The 19,861-nt window shown below is 42.8% G+C and overlaps 1 protein-coding gene across 1 annotated transcript; it reads right to left on the bottom strand.

Annotated features, from left to right (window-relative positions):
• Positions 1 to 7,733: 7,733 nt before the first annotated feature.
• On the bottom strand, positions 7,734 to 15,182 carry LOC112261606 (prolyl hydroxylase EGLN3-like). The gene is made up of 5 exons (XM_024437060.2): positions 14,562 to 15,182; positions 9,915 to 10,034; positions 9,339 to 9,475; positions 9,158 to 9,231; positions 7,734 to 8,977 (listed from the first exon to the last, which is right to left on the bottom strand). The coding sequence occupies exons 1-5, from the start codon at positions 14,925 to 14,927 to the stop codon at positions 8,943 to 8,945; spliced, it is 732 nt and encodes a 243-aa protein (XP_024292828.1). The 5' UTR covers positions 14,928 to 15,182; the 3' UTR covers positions 7,734 to 8,942.
• Between the last annotated feature and the right edge of the window lie 4,679 nt (positions 15,183 to 19,861).

The raw sequence follows: 19,861 nt of genomic DNA, 5'->3' as shown, positions 1-19,861 counted from the left end.
AAATTATGTTTGAGTGTCCCCCTGGCCATCGATAACTAAAACAAATACTAAAATTGTTCCGTCTGGTTGGATTAATAAGTAATTTTAAATGATTTATAGTTTTGATACTTAAGTATATTTAAAACCAAGTACCTTTGGGCCTCCGGGGTGGCGCAGTGGTTAAGGGCACTGTACTGCAGCGCCAGCCGTGCCATCAGAGACTCTGGGTTCGTGCCCAGGCTCTGTCGCGATCGGGAGGTCTGTGGGGCGACGCACAATTGGCCTAGTGCGCGCTAACCAAGGTTGCTAGGTGCACGGTGTTTCCTCTGACACATTGGCTGGCTTCCGGGTTGGATGCGCCTTGTGTTAAGCAGTGCAGCATGGTTGTGTATCGGAGGACGCGTGACTTTCAACCTTCGTTTCTCCCGAGCCCGTACAGGAGTTGTAGCAATGAGAATTGGGAAAAAATATATTTAGACTTTTACTGGGTGACTAACTTTTAATTGGGTCATTTTTTATTACGGTATCTTTACTTTTACTCAAGTATGACTATTGGGAACTTTTTACACCATACCCCACATACACGTCACAATATTCCAAATGAAATCGTAGTGGAAATTTCCTGTATTACCGAATAACAAGAGAGCAAAACCCACACAAGTCCATCATTAATTATAAAAGCTCCATCACAACCCTGTGACTCTCAGATCAATTCAGTGTCTATAAGAATTCTGAGAGTGCTTACACATTACAACTGAGATCCTTTATAGCAAAGACACACCCCACTAGTCGACATGACAAATAACAGATCTTACCACCAAAATCAGTCTAAATGACAAGTATCTCACAAGCATATTATGAAAATAAAACATCTTATCTATGTTACCCAACTAATTCTGCCACGACAGTCCACAGCTACAGTTGAAGTTTACATACTGTCACGACCATCTTCCTGGAAATGACTGGACCAAAGCGCAGCATGATGAGCGTACATCTCTTTTTATTTGTAATGAATGTCGCCAACAAAACAAGGAAACGACCGTGAAGCTTAACTTGGGCAATCAAAGTCACCTACCCCCAAATGCGAAAGGAAAAAAGGCTGCCTATGTATGACTCCCAATCAGTCATGGAGGCCCCCCCGACTGGCCTGTGGAGCAGGCACAGGACTCACCAGGCTGGGGAGACCTACTGGAGGCCTGGTCCTTGGAGGAGGGACAGGATGAACCAGGCTGGGGAGACCTACTGGAGGCCTGGTCCTTAGAGGAGGCACAAGACTCCGCCAATCTCCCCATGTGCCTGCTTCGATGACTTGCCTCCTCATACCGTCGCCGCTGCTCCTTTGCTGCCTTTAATTCCTCCTTTGGACGGCGATATTCCCCAGCCTGCCTCCAGGTTCCTTTACCATCCAGGATTTCCTCCCAAGTCCATGAGACCAGAAAACGCTGCTCCTCCTTCCCATGCTGCTTGGTCCGTTTGTGATGGGTAGTTCTGTCACGACCATCGTCCTGGAAATGACTGGACCAAAGTGCAGTGTGGTTAGCGTACATTTTCCTTTATTTTTAAATGCCAACAAAACCAACAAACGCCAACAAAACAATAAACAAAAAACACCAACAAAACAATAAACAAAAAATGAATATGAAGCTTACTAGGGCTATACAGGCCACTAACAAAGTCAGCTACCCACAAATGCAAAAGGAAAAAAGGCTGCCTAAGTATGACACAGTGCCTTTAAACCGCTTGGAAAATAACAGAAAATTATTTAATGCCTTTAGAAGCTTCTGATAGAGTAATTGACATAATTTGAGTCAAACAGTACTTGACATCATGGGAAAATCAAATTAAATCAGCCAAGACCTCAGAAAATAATTGTAAACCTCCACAAGTCTGGCTCATCCTTTGGAGCAATTTCCAAACGCCTGAAGGTACCACTTTCATCTGTACAAACAATAGTATGCAACTATAAACACCATGGAACCACGCAGTCGTCATACCAATACGTCAAGGCTGAGATATGTCTGTTCTTCCAACAGCCCGTCTCCTTCCTAGGGTACCGCATTTCCACTTCAGGGGTGGAGATGGAGAGTGACCGGATTTCAGCCGTGCGTAATTGGCCAACTCCCACCATGGTAAAGGAAGTGCAGCGGTTTCTAGGGTTTGCCAACTTCTACCGGAGGTTTATCCAGGGTTTTGGTCAGGTAGCAGTTCCCATTACCTCACTGCTGAAGGGGGGACCGGTGTGGCTGCAGAAAGCTGCCCTGTGCTTTCTTTTCGAAGAAGCTCAGCCCAGTGGAGCGAAACTATGATGTGGGGGACCGGGAGCTGTTGGCTGTTGTCAAGGCTCTGAAGGCGTGGAGATATTGGCTTGAGGGGGCTAAACACCCTTTTCTCATCTGGACTGACCACCGCAATCTGGAGTACATCCGGGCAGTGAGGAGACTGAAAGCCAGGCAAGGTGGGCCATGTTCTTTACCCATTTTGTTTTCACTCTGTCCTACAGACCAGGTTCCCAGAATGCTAAGGCAGACGCACTGTCCCGGATATATGACACAGAGGAGCGGTCCATGGATCACAGTCCCATACTTCCGGCCTCCTGCCTGGTGGCACAGGGGGTGTGGGAGCTGGATGCAGACATCGAGTGGGCTTTACGCACAGAGCCCACTCCCCCCCCCCAGTGTCCAGCTGGGCGCCTGTACGTTCCGTCTGCTGTCCGCGACCGTTTGATCTATTGGGCCCACACGTCACCCTCCTCTGGTCATCCTGGCATCGGTCGGACGGTGCATTGCCTTAGTGGGAAGTACTGGTGGTCCACCTTGGCCAAGGACTTGAGGGTTTATGTTTCCTCCTGCTCAGCGTGCGCCCAGTGCAAAGCTCCCAGGCACCAGCCCAGAGGGAAATTACAACCCCTACCCGTTCCACAACGGCCGTTGTCGTACCTGTTGGTGGACTTCCTGATGGATCTTCCTCCCTCACAGGGCAACACCCCGATCCTGGTTGTTGTGGATCGGTTTTCTAAGTCCTGCCGTCTCCTCCCTTTGCCCGGTCTGCCTACGGCCCTACAGACTGTGGAGGCCCTGTTCACTCACGTCTTCCGGCACTATGGAGTGCCTGTGGACATAGTCTCTGATCGGGGTCCCCAGTGCACGTCCAGGGTCTGGAGAGCATTCATGGAACATCTGGGGGTCTCGGTAAGCCTCACCTCAGGTTTTCACCCCAAGAGTAACGGGGGCAGGTGGAGAGAGTAAACCAGGATGTGGGTAGGTTTCTGCGGTCATATTGCCAGGCCCGACCGGGGGAGTGTGCAGTGTTCATCTCCTAGGCAGAGATGGCCCAAAACTCACTCCGCCACTCCTCCACTAACCTCTCCCCCTTCCAGTGCGTACTGGGGTATCAGCCAGTTCTGGCACCTTGGTATCAGAGCCAGATCGAAGCTCCTGCGGTGGACGAATGGTTCAGGCACGCGGAGGAGACATGGGAAGCTGCCCGTGTTCACCTTCAGCGGGTCGTGCTGCATCAGAAAGAGAACGCATACCGCCGCCGCAGTGAGGCCCTGGTGTTCACACCGGGGGACCAGCTCTGGCTCTCGACCCGAAACCTCTCCCTCCGCCTGTCCTGCTGGAAGCTGGGTCCGCGGTGTGTTTGGCCATTCACGACTTCCGCCAAAGTCGGTCCCTCCTTGTTCGGGCGGCGTGTCTTGCACACCTGGTTTCAGTCCCCCAATTACTTGTTCATTATTTAACCCTCTGTTCCCCCATGTTTGTTTGTGAGTAATTCTTTGTATGAAATACGGTCCGTTATGTGGGCTTTCTTTATTGTATTGTATTTGTCTATGTTTGAGTAAATTATTTTTATTTATCTGCTGTCCTGAGCCTGATTCCTTTACACAAGCTACACACAGACCTCATTACAGTTCAATGTTCTCTACATACGGTATATAGTACTCTGTGGCTGCCTATATAGTCCCAAGCTCTCGATTTAATCACAGGTGGTATGGGTACTAAATGAATCTGGTCTAAACCCTACATTGGGGGTCGAGCTTTACATGGGGTCGAATGAGGCGGGGTGTCTTCCAAGATTCCCAGTTCAAAGTCAACATTTTCCAATGAGCCCATGGCTGGAGCGCAAGGAGTTGTTAAGAGGCTAGGGCCAAGGCTAGAGTTAGAGTCAACATACTTTCTGCGACTATCTGGAGGGTTAGGGTTAGCATTAAGGTTCTGGAGTGAGCTATTTTCCCCTGAGTGGTAAAGGCTATGATTAGGGTGAAGTGATGGCGCCGTAGGGGAAGATTTCCGTTTTATCGGCTCTTAACCAACCATGCTATTTTATTTGTTTTTTCATGTTGTTTGTAACTTGTTTTGTACATAATGTTGCTGCTACCGTCTCTTATGACCGAAAAGAGCTTCTGGACATCAGAACTGCGATTGCTCACATCAAATTGGACAAGGAGTTCTTCTTCAATGAGACGGGAGATGTGAGGGATATAATACAGACACCCGACCAGGACTGTTATTCGCTGGAGAAGGAAACAGAGATTTCGCGGAAAGAGATCAGGGAGAATCAGGCAACGAATGGCTAATCTGCCCTTGCCTTCTGTCCTGCTAGCCAACATTCAATCGCTGTAAAATAAACGGAACAAACTGAAAGCACGTTTATCCTACCAACGGAACATTATAAACTGTAGTATCTTATGTTTCACAGAATCATGGCTGAACGACGACATTAGGAACATATAGCTGGCAGGTTATACACTCTATCGGCCTGACAAAACAGCAGCCTCTGGTAAGACACGGGGCAGGGGGCCTATGCATTTATGTAAACAACATCTGGTGCACGATATCTAAGGAGTCTCAAGCTATTGCTCACCTGAGGTAGAGTATCTCATGATAACCTGTAGACCACACTATCTACCTAGAGATTTTTCATCTGTATTTTTCATAGCTGTCTACATACCACCACAGGCCGATGCTGGCACTAAAACCGCACTCAATGAGCTGTATACCGCCATAAGCAAACAGGAAAACTCTCATCCAGAGGCGCCGCTCCTAGTGGCCGGGGAGTTTAATGCAGGGAAACTTAAATCAGTTTTACCTAACTTCTATCAGCATGTTAAATGTGCAACCAGAGGGAAAAAAAAACTCTGGACCAAATTTACGCCACACACAGAGACGCATACAAAGTTCTCCCTCACCCTCCATTTGGTAAATCTGACCATAATTCTATCCTCCTGATTCCTGTTTACAAAGCAAAAATTAAAGCAGGAGGCAGCAGTGACTCAGCCTATAAAAAAGTGGTCAGATGAAGCAAATGCTAAACTATAGGACTGTTTTGCTTGCACAGACTAGAATATTTTCTGGGATTCTTCCGATGGCATTGAGTACACCACATCAGCCATTGGCTTTATCAATAAGTGCATTGAGGCCGTCGTCCCCACAGTGATTGTACATACCCCAACCAGAAGCCATGGATTACAGGCAACATTCGCACTGAGCTAAAGGGTAGAGCTACCGCTTTCAAGTAGCGGGACTCTAACCCGGAAGCTTATGTGAAATCTTGCTATGCCCTCCGATGAACCATCAAACAGGCAAATCGTCAATACAGGACTAAGATCGAATCATACTACACCGGCTCCAACGCTCGTTGAATGTGGCAGGGTCTGCAAACTATTACAGACTACAAAGGGAAGCACAGCCAAGAGCTGACCAGTGACACGAGCCTACTAGACAAGCTAAATAACTTCTATGTTCGCTTCGAGGCAAGTAACACTGAAACATGCATGAGAGCATCAGCTGTTCCGGACGACTGTGTGATCACGCTCTCCGCAGCCGATGTGAGTAAGACCTTTAAACAGGCCGCAGGGCCAGACGGATTACCAGGACGTGTACTCTGAGCATGTGCTGACCAATTGGCAAGTGTCTTCACTGACATTTTGTTACGGTTTTCTAGGTGTGAAGGAGAGTCGGACCAAAATGCAGCGTGTAGATTGCGATCCATGTTTAATAACGAACGTAAAACACGAATCAATAACAAACACTACAAAAACAATAAACGTAACGAAAACCAAAACAGCCTATACTTGTGTAACCTAACACATAGACAGGAACAAGGACACTAAGGACAATCACCCACGACAAACTCAAAGAATATGGCTGCCTAAATATGGTTCCCAATCAGAGACAACGATAAACACCTGCCTCTGATTGAGAACCACTCCAGACAGCCATAGACTTTGCTAGATAACCCCACTAGCTACAATCCCAATACATACACACCAAAACCCCAAGACAAAACACACCACAATACAAAAGCCCCATGCCACACCCTGGCCTGACCCAATACATGAAGAAAAACACAAAACACTTAAACCAGGGCGTGACACATTTTCAACCTCTCCCTGTCTGAGTCTGTAATACCAACATGTTTCAAGCAGTCCACCATAGTCCCTGTGCCCAAGAACATTAAGGTATCCTGCCTAAATTAATACCGACCCATAGCACTCACGTCTGTAGACATGAAATGCTTTGAAAGGCTGGTCATGGCTCACATCAACACCATTATCCCATTAACCCACTCCAATTTGCATACCGCCCCAACAAATCCACAGATGATGCAATCTCCATTGCACTCCACACTGCCCTTTCACACCTGGACAAAAGGAACACCTATGTGAGAATGCTATTCATTGAATAGAGCTCAGCGTTCAACACCATAGTGCACTCAAAGCTTATCACTAAGCTAAGGACCCTGGGACTAAACACCTCCCTCTCCAACTGGATCCTGGACTTCCTGACGGGCCGCCCCCAGGTGGTAAGGGTAGGTAACAACACATCCGCAACACGGGGGCCCCTCAGGGGTGCATGCTCAGTCCCCTCTTGTACTCTCTGTTCACTCATGACTGCATGGCCAGGCACGACTCCAACACCATCATTAAATTTGCTGATGGCACAAGTGGTAGGCCTGATCACCTACAATGATGAGACAGCCTATAGGTAGGAGGTCAGAGACCTGACTGTGTGGTGCAAGGACAATAACCTCTCCCTCAACGTGATCAAGAAAAAGGAGATGATTGTGGACTAAAGGAAAAAAAGGACTGAGCACGGCCTCATTCTCATCGACGAGGCTGCAGTGGAGAAGGTTGAGAGCTTCAAGTTCCTTGGTGCACACCATGACAGTCGTGAAGAGGGCACGACAAAACCTATTCCCACTCAGGAGACTGAAAAGATTTGGCATGGGTCCTCAGATCAGCTGCATCACTGCCTGGTATGGCAACTGCTCGGCCTCCGACTGCAAGGCACTACAGAGGGTAGTGCGAACGGCAGTACATCACTGGAGCCAAGCTTCCTGCCATCCAGGACCTCTATACCAGGCGGTGTCAGAGGAAGGCCCTAAAAATTGTCAGACTCCAGCCACCTTAGTCAGACTGTTCTCTCTGCTACCACACGGTAAGTGGTACCAGAGTGCCACCAAGTCTAGGTCCAAGAGCCTCTACCCCCAAGCCATAAGACTCCTGAACATCTAGTCAAATGGCTACCCAGACTATTCACATTGCCCCACCCCCCTCATCTCTTTAATTACTTGTTACTTTTATTGCTGATTCTTATCTGTAGTTTTTGAAACTGCAGTCAGTTAGGGGCTCGTAAGTAAGCATTTCACCTGTTGTATTCAGGGCATGTGACTACTCAAATTTGACTTGAAAGCACCTTTTTTTTCTAGGAGTGTAACCTTAAGATACAAATATAGAACAAACAGTGACAATATTCAGGTGAAAAAATAATTTTATTTTGTTTGAAACAAACATTTTACAAAACCACTCTTATTCACCATACTGTAGGCTATATCCACCAGCATACAAGCCGATTTTCCGCACTAAAATCGTTTACAGCCAACAATACAAGTGCTGTATATCTGTGAAGCTTTGAAAGTTGCATCAATCATTGATTTCTTCTCACAAGGTGTATACAGAAGCTTCTCAAACAACCTGCAGTTATTATCAAAGACATCTGTTCAGAGTGATCAATAATGACAGAAGTGCTGGGAGTCACTCATAACTACTCAACTAGTTATAACGATTGTTGACATGTAATAAATTCGTAAGGACTTGGATGATCTAAAACTCTTGTCAAAACGGCCTGTGGTCAAAAGTAGTGTACCACATAGGAAGTAGGTCACCGTTTGAGACGCACCCTTGAGTACTCCAGATGTTATTACCAACTTAAAACAAGATATACGATGTGACAATGTCTTTTGAGCCACAACAGGTGTCCATTTTGGTTTTGTGCTTTTCAACATGACATTGTCAGCTCAATTAATCTTTATATGCACACATTTTAAATACAGCTTAGCCAAATTGTACAATAAAAACTTGAGTAATACATTTGATTTTATTTGCAACAAGAACCATAACTAATCTAAGGGGAAAATGCATTAGAAACGTGCCTGTAAAAGAAGTGGCCTATTTTAGAATGTTGGGCGTTGTCTAAAGCCTCTACAGTAGGTAAAAAACATTTTGAAAATACAACAAGAAAACATTAAAAAGTCCCACCCCCAAACATGTGATATCATTGAAAAGCCCAGAATGTCCTCTCAAAGTTAGGACTTAACACAGTGGCATGTACGGCCTCAGAGATACGGATCAACAATTACTGTCCATTAGAGTGGACAAAAATGATTTGCTGGGTCTCAGGAGGATGAAGACATTTCAAGAAGTAGTACAGTGTTATTTGGGTTGATCCAGGACACTTGGGTTTAAAAACAGTAATGAGTACCCTGGTTATTGAAAGAGCAGCAAATAATTTAATAGAAAAATTATGTACAAAGCCATCAAGCACACATCTTTGTAGCTTTTAGAAGAGATACCAAAATCCAAACAGTGATTAGATCAAAGTGTGAAAACTCTCAGTCAGCACGAAGGATTTGGGATTCATTGTTCTATTGTGTCACACAAGATGGAGTCTAAAGGTCACAGTTCACAGGGTTCTTCTGTCCTGGTCCTGAGTGGAGGCTGAAACAGACAGATGAATGCCATTAATGATTAGGATACAGGTTGTAACCGAATGTCAGTACTATATAACTGCAATTTATTACTGCGCAGGAATAAGAGCAACTTAATGTAAAGCGTTAGCGGAGGTTTTTGTTTACACATAGATGTAACGTAGTTAATTGATCCAGTGGAGAAATGTACCTGTTAAGTCTCTGAACCGTCTCTTCGCCTCTGCTCTTTCTTCTGAATCAAAATACCACACTGTTACAGCATATCTGGAACAAAGCAAAATTCTAAATGATTAATACATAATTACACTGTATCTTTATCACATTATTATTAGAAAGATTTTCATAACAACAGTGTGATGCATCATACAGACCTTGTTGCATATGACGGCAGCACCTCGTGTGGATTCCTTCTATCTGACCAGAAGAACAACAGTCTGTCAAACAGGGGCTCAACATCTGCAACGTAGGATTTGCCCTCAGGAAAAATCCTAAGAATTCCTCCTTGCTCCTGCAACATAACAAATACATATGGTTGACTTCAGCTTCACAGAATAAGAAGTTAAGCTAGAAGAGGCTTGGTATGCATTTGACAAAGATCAGAAGCCAAAGGGGGTTTTCCAACAAGCGGTGGGCGTACTATTTTTATGGCAATATCCCACATTTCCATAGTCTAAAAATAAACCATTGCTTAAATATAATGACAATCGTTTCATTATGTCATAGCAGGAACTAAACAATGAGTGACTTTCTTGGAAATGTACCTGTAATTTAAAAGGATTGGCGTTGATTGCACCTAAATAATTTTATAATAGGTGACAATAAATATATGTAATAAGAATGTATACATGTAATAATGTTTAATATATTTTCATTTAAAAAAAATAATAATACTTATGTAGTTAATTGAATGATTATGGAATGCATGTGTAATTAATCTACCACTCCACCTCTGCATTCCAGTTCTTGTTCAGGTAGTAGATACAGGTGACACAGCGACCGTCAGCGTTGGGATTGTCCACATGCTTAACATATCCCGTCCCATTTCCTGGATAGCACGCCACCATCGCCTGAAATAGACAAACACAAAACATCAATTCTGAGTCCATTCCACATTATATTTAGTATACTCGCTAATAAATCATTAGATAATATGTAACAAACAGATTGTAGTGTACCCAATTACAGAAGCCTTCGTGTGGGAAAGTATTTGTGTATTTTGCAGTGGCCTTGGAATATTCTAAGAATACAGAAATAGCTTCTGCATTTCAGAGACAAAAATAGAACAAGACCAGATTAATGGGTAAATACCTTGGTTGCAAAAATTTCCTGTAAGCATTGCGTGGAGAGTGTGTGCGTTGTGGTTTCGGAAGGACTGGCCTACGTGCATTCAGTTAGCAGTCCAAGGAAACACAATTAACCAAACTCGTCATTTATCTTGTGATAAGAAAGCCAAGAAAAGCCATCAAAGCCATGCTAATGAAAACGCTTGTGGTCAAGGGGCCAAGAGTAGACACATTGGATCAGATAGGTTTGCTAGAGGCACAGTCAAGACAACATTTTGTCAAATGATATTTGATTTTGGCAACTTGCGATATTATGCATGTGTGATACAGTGCAGATGCAAAGGAACAGGATTGGATCCAAATATTTTGTTGAAACATGATCAGATAATGGGATTCCACAATATGTGGCAGGTAGCTTAGCGGTTAGAGCATTGGGCCAGTAACCGAAAGGTTGCTAGTTTGAATCCCCGAGGCAAAAAATAAATACATCTGTCGATCTCTCCTTGAGGATGGAACTTAACCCTAACATTTCCATTTCACCAAACACTTGTACAGAATGTGTGCAACAGGACAAATATAAGCAACTCCTATTTGAACTTGTGGTTGTACAGCCCTATTCTTTCAGCCTAACAAAACAACTGTACCTTCCTAACCCTTAGGAAACAGGAGGTCCTGTTCGTGCCTATAGAGGTTTGACCTTCGACCCTCACATTACAGAAAAAGGTCACTGGACGCAGACTGCCTACACATTGAATTCAGCCACTGCGTTGCCTAATAAGTGACTTCCCTGAAGGTAGTGTGACAAGCACAGCAGTGGCTAAAAAAAACTATGCATTTCCTTTCCAGTTGCTAGGATACAATGCAAAGGGACAAATCTGTGGTCTTATGTCAGGGAAAATTACATTTACAATTTAACAGCAACCTTTAGACATGCATCATATAAATCTAACTTTTTTCTCTCCTTTGATTACTGATCAATTGATGCATGCATACACCTACATAATAAATCTGCAATACAAATCACTCTTCAGAAGCAACATCACAAGGGCCTTATCTGGTCAAGTGATCCTTTAGTTCATTTGCACAGCATCATATCTCAGCACGTGCTGAGGAAAGGAGTATTATGACACACCCAGTGTTTACGGTCTACAGTCGGGGAACGTATGCATGTACGCACAGTGTTGTCAAAGAACAGTGAAAACACGTGAAACGAGAGAGAAAGGAAGACAGCGAGGAAGGGGAAGTCCACACACAGAGCAAAGCTGGCAGGCTGCCAGGATGTTGAAGGTTTAATGACAGAGCTACGTGTGGAGCGTGAGCCAGCAGACTCCACATGTACTACTGCTAGGTCTACCTACCTCTCCCCCCCCCGCTCTTCCCCTCCCTCACTCACTCTATACATCCATTGACTTAGATCTGTAAATCCTTTTAGAGATAACGTCAGATTTATTTTTGCTCTTCTTAATTTCAAATCAAGGTAAACAACATCTAGCTTTTGTTGTTATTTTTATAATCAGTCCATCAGATCAATGGGTTGTCTATATAAGGTTGGGAGCAGGATCCAGGCATGTGCAAAAGAGAGAAGGGCGTGGTGGGATGTAAAGTGTGTGTGTGTGTCCAGCATCTATGCTGCAATAGTCTATGTGCTGGGGGGCTAGGGTCAGTCTGTCCTATCTGGTGTAATTATCTTGTATTATATGTGGGGTCATGTGTGAACTTAGAAATTAGAGGTAACATACCTCTCTCTGTGTCTGTCTGATTGGCTAGGTCCGCTACGCTATGAAACCACACACTACCGGCCGCAATTGATATGGTGAAAACAATGTGTGGGGAATCAGAGGCACAGACAATCACATTAATATCTTCATCAGATAACACGGTTAAACAAATAATGCATGATATTGCTACCTCAAACTCCCCAGCTTATGCTCTCCAAATGGACGTTAGCTGTGAGGACCGAGATTGCCATGCATTGACTTTGTTCGCTATACATGTCAGGGGATGCTATTCACAAGGATTTGTTATTTCTCACGATTCCCAAGATTGAAACGGCCTATGGGATGTTCAGTGTGTTGCGTGGCTATATTGTCAAAAAACTGATTCCATATGGGATCGAACGGTGGGCTTTTGCACAGATGGGCTCCGTCATGGGGGCGGTGTGTAGGCCAAAGGGACTAAAAGAGAATACCCTGCAGTCTCCCTCTGAGCATTAATGCCTGCGTTCAAAACAGCTGGAAACTCTGACATGGGAACTCTGAAATCTCCGACTTCTGACTTCAGTGCGTTCAATACAACTGGGAGCTCAGAAAGAAACGAGCTCCGACTGGGAAAGATTGGTATGAACAGTCATCTAACACAGAATTCCAACTTGGGAACTCAGGCCTCTTTCTGGAGCTCTGATTTTCCGACCTAAAGATCACTGACGGAAAAATAAGATATCAAATCACGACATCTTATTTTTCCAAGTTCCCAGTTGTCTTGAAAGCACCATAAAACTTATGGCAGTACGTTCAGTACGCTCGTCTGCATTAAAACCAAATATCAATCCAGGTTGGGTGTGACAGCTGAGATGAGGTGCGCACTGTGGACCACATCCCCTGACTGAGAAGCTTTGACGTGAGCTTTGATGCATCAAGCACACCCATCTCATTAGTGGTGGTGAGATAAGATCAATTATGTCAGACTAATTAGCAATTGACTGCCCCCACATTAAAAGTATGTGATTGTGAGTTGAGAAGACAATCAGAAATACTGTTGGAATGTTTTTCAATTCACTGCCATAGCCCCAAATAAAAATACTATTTTCACATGGGTGGGGTTGCGAGAATTTTCAAATATCAAAATGGGGTCTTGGCCCAAATTTTTTTGCGAACTCTGTCTTGGAGACACACAATTATTATAAATGCATGAGGATAAAAAGGGGAGTAATAAATACACAAAATGGTGATTATCCAAAGTTCACTGACATTTAAATCAAAGACAGTACAGTATGAAGAGGGGCTAAAACTGCTTCTCCAATAGAAATCCCCGATCACACTTGTAGGGGATGTCAGCTAAGCTCATGCATAGTAGAAACACATCGGGTCTAATGGTCGTCTCATGCCGCACTGCGCAGGCCGTAAAAATCAAAAGGGCCTCCATCGATATAGTTATTTTTGTACGAAAATTAAAAAGTGTCAATTTGTCACTTTCACAAGTTTGGAGTAATAAGATGTTCAACCACTTATGACATTGGCTCAAATCTAGGTTTTGCCTTTAGATTAAAAAAATTAATAACTAAGGAAGAATGTCTCAATTCTCTCATTTACTTCTCAAACCCAGGCCTGGCCTGTTTTACAAAAGTTCCTGGAAGTCTTGCGATGTTGTGCCTCTGAGTTTAGAAACTCTGATAACGTTATAGACAGCCAACTTCAGCTAACTCAGACACATCAAACATTAATTTTGGTCAAAAACTAATATATATATATAAAATATTTAATTAATTGTTTATTTTATAATGTAGGTAACAGTTTTATAAAAGCAGCAAGACATAAGGTAGTGCTGTATCATGAATACAGTCACAGGTAAATGGGTTGACTGGCCTATCGCCTCGGGCCACACAACGCCATTTACCTGCGACTGTATTCGTGATACAGCACTACCTTGTGCCTTGATGCTTAATTATACCATGGCATTGTTGAATACCCGTTTCTGATTGGCTTGAAGGGCATTCTAGAGCGTGCATTATTTCCCTATAATGCATGGTAATATTCAATGGATATGAAGTTCATTCTTACATGTTCTTTGTTTGAGCTGCTTTTGAAAGCAAAAGTCAAATTGAAAACATTATTGGGGTTGTTGAATTCGACTTTCATAATAACAAGCTATGAGGATGGTTTCTTAGCTAGCAAGTCTGGTCAATGGTTATGTCCAGAGCAACTAACGTTACTGTTGCTATCTAGTAAACTTGCTAACTAGCTACTTCAGTTGGTGTTAAACACATTTCTAGCAGCAAATGTGTTCAATCATAGCCGTGTTAAAAGCGGGATAGTCTCGGTGCTCCATGCGTTCTCTGTTAAACAAAGCAATTCGGACGAAGGTTAGTGCCACTCCGCTACTCGTCGTGGGACACACCTTCCACAGTGTGCATTATTTTCCATTTAATGCATAGCCCCTCGATGATTATCCCTTAAATATCGTTCAACATTCATAGCTCTAGATACAATATTAACATAATCAAATAGAATATAAGGACAAAGTGATCACATTTTTTTTCCACCTTCAAAACCAAGGAAATACACGCAATTTATGCACAATTGTCGCACAACTTACCTTTGATCTTTCTCGAATAATACTTTTCCCAAGTCGGCCGATGCAATGAGAAACCAACTTATCGATTAAAGTAAGGAGGATGTTAATAGCCTCGCACCCCCTTTCAACTCCACTGACCCAGGCTATCTTGTCACCCCGAATGTTCCTTTTGGAAATCCCACAACTCCGGTCAGGACCAGCTAGCTGTCCGTCCTGCAGAACTCCAGAGCTGTGCAGCTCTTTCACTTGGTCCAAAACAAAGTGTCCAACCAATTCTCCTAGGAAGTTATCCACGTAAAAGAATCCTTGATCAAGTAGGGACGGGACAATCAGGTCCAGGGCTAACCGCTCCAAGTCTGTGTCCAATGCATGTTGCAGAAGAGGCATTTTCGCGATTTATGAAGAATTTAACTAAGCTTCTAAAGTTATGTTACTGAAACTGCCACGATAGTGTCAGTGCGTTAGGCTCACTGAAACATATGTTTCAATAATTCAGCCGTTCTCGCTCTGCAGAAACGAGTACAATATATTCTTAAGAGACGCAATTTCACAAGAGTTCTGTTCTGCAGCAAAGTGTAAAGAAGCAGCGAATGAGAGGCACCTGCATATAAATACGGAACGTGCTGGATGTGTTGTAGCACTAGAGGGGCGGAGGCAAGGACTTTCATTAATTGAAATAACTTTCTGCATAGTTCACGCTTTCAATTTGTCGTTTTCGTTAGGGATGATAAAATACAGATATTTATAAGTATTTTGGGGCTAATTGGCCTATGCAATTTATTTGAAAAATAATACATGTTTATTTCTGTGCAAGTGTGATGCCGCCATTGCCGATTCCACCAGGCGCATGTAACCCTCGAAGCCGCTTGATCGCTGTACTTTCTCTCCGCAGACAAAGATTTTTCTAACTAATCCAAGATAGACCACAGCCTGTTGCTTCCAAGAGGAGCAAATTAATCATACCCGGCAGAACAAGCAAAGAGATGGCAGAGCCATGCACGAGCTCGCGAGATCCTATTGGCGAGTTCTAATTGAAATGTGCATATTTCCGTTAGGGAACGCTTACTCTGTGAAGTGCGTGCAATAACTCAATTCGCCCTTGTACTCCTTTTAAACAACGCATTTTTAAAAAACTTTGGCAAAGGTTGAAGTCTACAAAACGTTGTCCTGTTCCTAATAGATTCTAGTTTTGGGAACAGGAAAATGTATTGAGTGCAAATGTTGGGCTTCCTCTCATCACCATATATGGTAGTGAGTAGAAACGCCAAGAGGATGCTTCAGATTTATACATCCTGTGAAACATCTGACTGATTGTTCTAGCTGTGCTACAGAAGTTAAATTAACATGACCATAGTTCATGAGCCAGGGGGGTCGGTCGGGCTCTCTCGGGTAGACGATGTCTCATGGTAACTTATTTAAATGTTTATGTCCCTAGAGTTGGAAAATGTGTGATAGCAGTGCAGCAAGAGTAACTTTCTGTGTATAACTCTTCTTTCATCCCTCCATCCATAAAATGTTATATGACAAACGATATCAGTATACAACAAGTTATTGCTTACCCTTTAATCATATATAATTGGAAAGCTTAGATGCACAGCTATCCATCAGACACATTTTCAGAATGTTCAGGTCAACAGAATTCTGACCTCTAGGGTAGGCTACATATCAGAATAATCTGTATTAATTGCTTTAAAACGGACACCCTGATACATTTTAAACTTTGTTTGACAAGTGGTTCTAAAAGGTAATTCAATTAGCTTTCAAATAATATTTAATATAACCAACTTTGAAAGCACCAGCTACAAACATTGTTTAAAAATCTCAAATGTTGTGCCTTGACATTAGAATGTTGGAAGTTTAGCCATAGAATTCCATGTAATTGGGCAGCTATGTTTTTGGATTGTAACTTTGGTGATAGAGGCACCAATTTGCACACACACAGCTAGAACAGGGTTTTAAAAAGATTTGTAGATACAGGACCATAACAGAATTCAGGCATTAACCCCACAGAAGACTTTTTCCAATATGGCCACCGAACAACTCAATGGGGTCTTATTGGACAATTTCACATTGTAATGGAATGTAGGCTACGGGCAAGTTTATAGTCCTCATAATGAAAACAGCTATTAGGATAACATTATATATAATTTTAATCGGCTCATATCCATGACTATTCACCTGTTCATTTGATATGTTTGAAGATTAATATTGCAATTATTGATCATACATCTTTAGAAATCAGAAAAACTGACTGCTTTTTTTGGCACATTCTTACCACAATTTGGTGATAATTTAACACCTGTATATATCTGGCTCATGTGGATGTGTATTCTACATTACTATGAACGTTTCAAGATATTTTGGGGCATACTACAATTTAGAGCTGGGATGATAAACCAAAAATGACTGACTACAACATTGCCTTCCTCTAACCGAGGCATTTTGCTTATGTTGGTAATTTCCGGGTGATTTGGTCCCTTTTGTTCCTGGAGATTGTTCTAAAATCATTATTTGGTCAACAGTAACAGCCTATGCATTATGCTGATACCTGCTATGAAAGTATCTGCCTGTCCCTGTTTCGCTAACTGCTACTGACACTCTCTCTCTCTCCCCACTGTGCGCAAGGAGGAGGGAGAGATGCATTCTGAGAAGCACAAGCATGACCATTGCTCAAAATGCTATTGAGGGAAAAATACAGTTTTAAAAGCAAATACTGTCGTTCTAGTTACAGAGAGGAGAGTCACAGCTTTAAGTGAGTACAGTTGAAGTCGGAAGTTTACATACACTTAGGTTGGAGTCATTAAAACACGTTTTTCAACCACTTCACACATTTCTTGTTAACAAACTATAGTTTTGGTAAGTTGGTTAGGACATCTACTTTGTGCATGACACTAGTAATTTTTCCAACAATTGTTTACAGACAAATTATTTCACTTATAATTCACTGTATCACAATTCCAGTGGGTCAGAAGTTTACATACACTAAGTTGACTGTGCTTTTAAACAGTTTGGAAAATTCCAGAAAATTATGTCATGGCTTTCGAAGCTTCTGATAGGCTAATTGACATAATTTGAGTCATTTGGAGGTGTACCTGTGGATGTATTTCAAGGTCTACCTTCAAACTCAGTGCCTCTTTATTGACATCATGGGAAAATCAAAAGAAATCAGCCAAGACCTCAGAATTGTTTTTGTAGACCTCCACAAGTCTGGTTCATCCTTGGGAGCAATTTCCAAATAGTTGAAGGTACCATGTTCATCTGTACAAACAATAGTACGCAAGTATAAACACCATGGGACCACACAGGCGTCATACCGCTCAGGAAGGAGATGCGTTCTGTCTCCTAGAGATTAATGTACTTTGGTGTCGAAAAGTGCAAATCAATCCCAGAACAACAGCAAAGGACCTTGTGAAGATGCTGGAGGAAACGGGTACAAAAGTATCTATATCCACAGTAAAATTAGTCCTATATCGACATAACCTGAAAGGCCACTCAGCAAGGAAGAAGCCACTGCTCCAAAACCGCCATAAAAAAGCCAGACTACGGTTTGCAACTGCACATGGGGACAAAGATCGTACCTTTTTAGAGAAATGTCCTCTGGTCTGATGAAAAAAAAAAATATAACTATTTGGCCATAATGACCATCGTTATGTTTGGAGGAAAAAGGGGGAGGCTTGCATGCTGAAGAACACCATCCGAACCGTGAAGCACTGGGGTTGCAGCATCATGTTATGGGAGTGCTTTGCTGCAAGAGGGACTGGTGCACTTCACAAAATAGATGTCATCATGGGGAAAGAAAATTATGTGGATATATTAAAGCAACATCCCAAGACATCAGTCAGGAAGTTAAAGCTTGGTTGCAAATGAGTCTTCCAAATGGACAATGACCCAAGCATACTTCCAAAGTTGTGGCAAACTGGCTTAAAAGTCAAGGTATTGGACTGGCCATTAAAAAGCCCTGACCTCAATCTTATAGAAAATTTGTGGGCAGAACTGAAAAGCGTGTACGAGCAAGGAGGCCCACAAACCTGACTCAGTTACACCAGCTCTGTCAGGAGGAATGGGCCAAAATTCACCCAACTTATTGTGGGAAGCTTGTGGAAGGCTACCTGAAACATTTGACCCAAGTTAAACAATTTAAAGGCAATGCTACCAAATACTAATTGAGTGTATGTAAACTTCTGACCCACTGGGACTGTGATGAAAGAAATAAAAGCTGAAATAAATAATTCTCTCTACAATTATTCTGACATTTCAAATTCTTAAAATAAAGTGGTGATCCTAACTGACCTAAGACAGGGAATTTTTACTAGGATTAAATGTCAGGAACTGTGAAAAACTGAGTTTAAATGTATTTGGTTAAGGTGTATGTAAACCTCCGACTTCAACTATATATAATGTATTTCTCACCTCTTAATATTGAGTTCATGGCACCACTTTACAACCGGAGTAGTTGTAGCCTAGGCCCATCACTGGAATGTTTGTGTAGGACATTAGCTTACATTTACTGATACATTTACAAATTAGCCTACATGGCTATCTAGCAACAATATCATATTTGGAGTTAGCAATCTAGCTAAATGTTTTGAGTTTCCACTTCCTCAGGTGATGAATAGCCTATAGGCCAATATGCATAAAGGTGCCTGCAAATTCTCTGAAGAGTCACAATTACATCTGATAATTCTGGATCCTATTTTGACAGATTGCACATCAAAATATCAATCATACATTTCCTGGATATGATACAGTAGATTAAATAACTTACTTTTTGAATCATAGGCTACCATCTCAGTTGTCTTACTTGGCACTGGATAAAATGTGTCTAGAGCCCTGCCGCTAATGTAAGGTATTTGTCCATTCATTTTTTTTTTGTTGCTATCGAGCAAAATAGTTACATTTATCGCAATATGACCATAACCCTGAGCTGCACACTCCACCCATCACCCACGACCTGAGCCTGAGAGTCTAGGGAGTACCATAAACCTGTCTCTCAAACTCTCTCTGACCTGCGTGACCTGCCGGACATCTGCCAATCCTCTTGACTATACAGGTCACCCAATACTTGCAGTCTCCCTCAGACAGTGGCAGAGAGCAACATCTCTGTCTCTGCCCATCAACAACTGATCTCATTTATATCTCTGGACTTGTGGGATGGTTTGCATGCCCAAAAACCACTACCTTTCCAACTTTGATGTGTGTTAACTCTTGGACTGCTTTATTCCCCTCTAACCAGGGGCGGTGTCAGTGGGTCAAAAACCAGTAAAATACGTTGAGCTGGGTCGCTCTCTTTCAACCTGCCCCAAAATCATTTATTGTAATTT

Source organism: Oncorhynchus tshawytscha, linkage group LG11 (genome assembly GCF_018296145.1).
Source record: "Oncorhynchus tshawytscha isolate Ot180627B linkage group LG11, Otsh_v2.0, whole genome shotgun sequence".
In the NCBI taxonomy this organism is placed as follows: Eukaryota; Metazoa; Chordata; class Actinopteri; order Salmoniformes; family Salmonidae; genus Oncorhynchus; species Oncorhynchus tshawytscha.
Note: the sequence above shows the minus strand (reverse complement) of the source record. Positions and strands in the feature narration are given on the sequence as shown.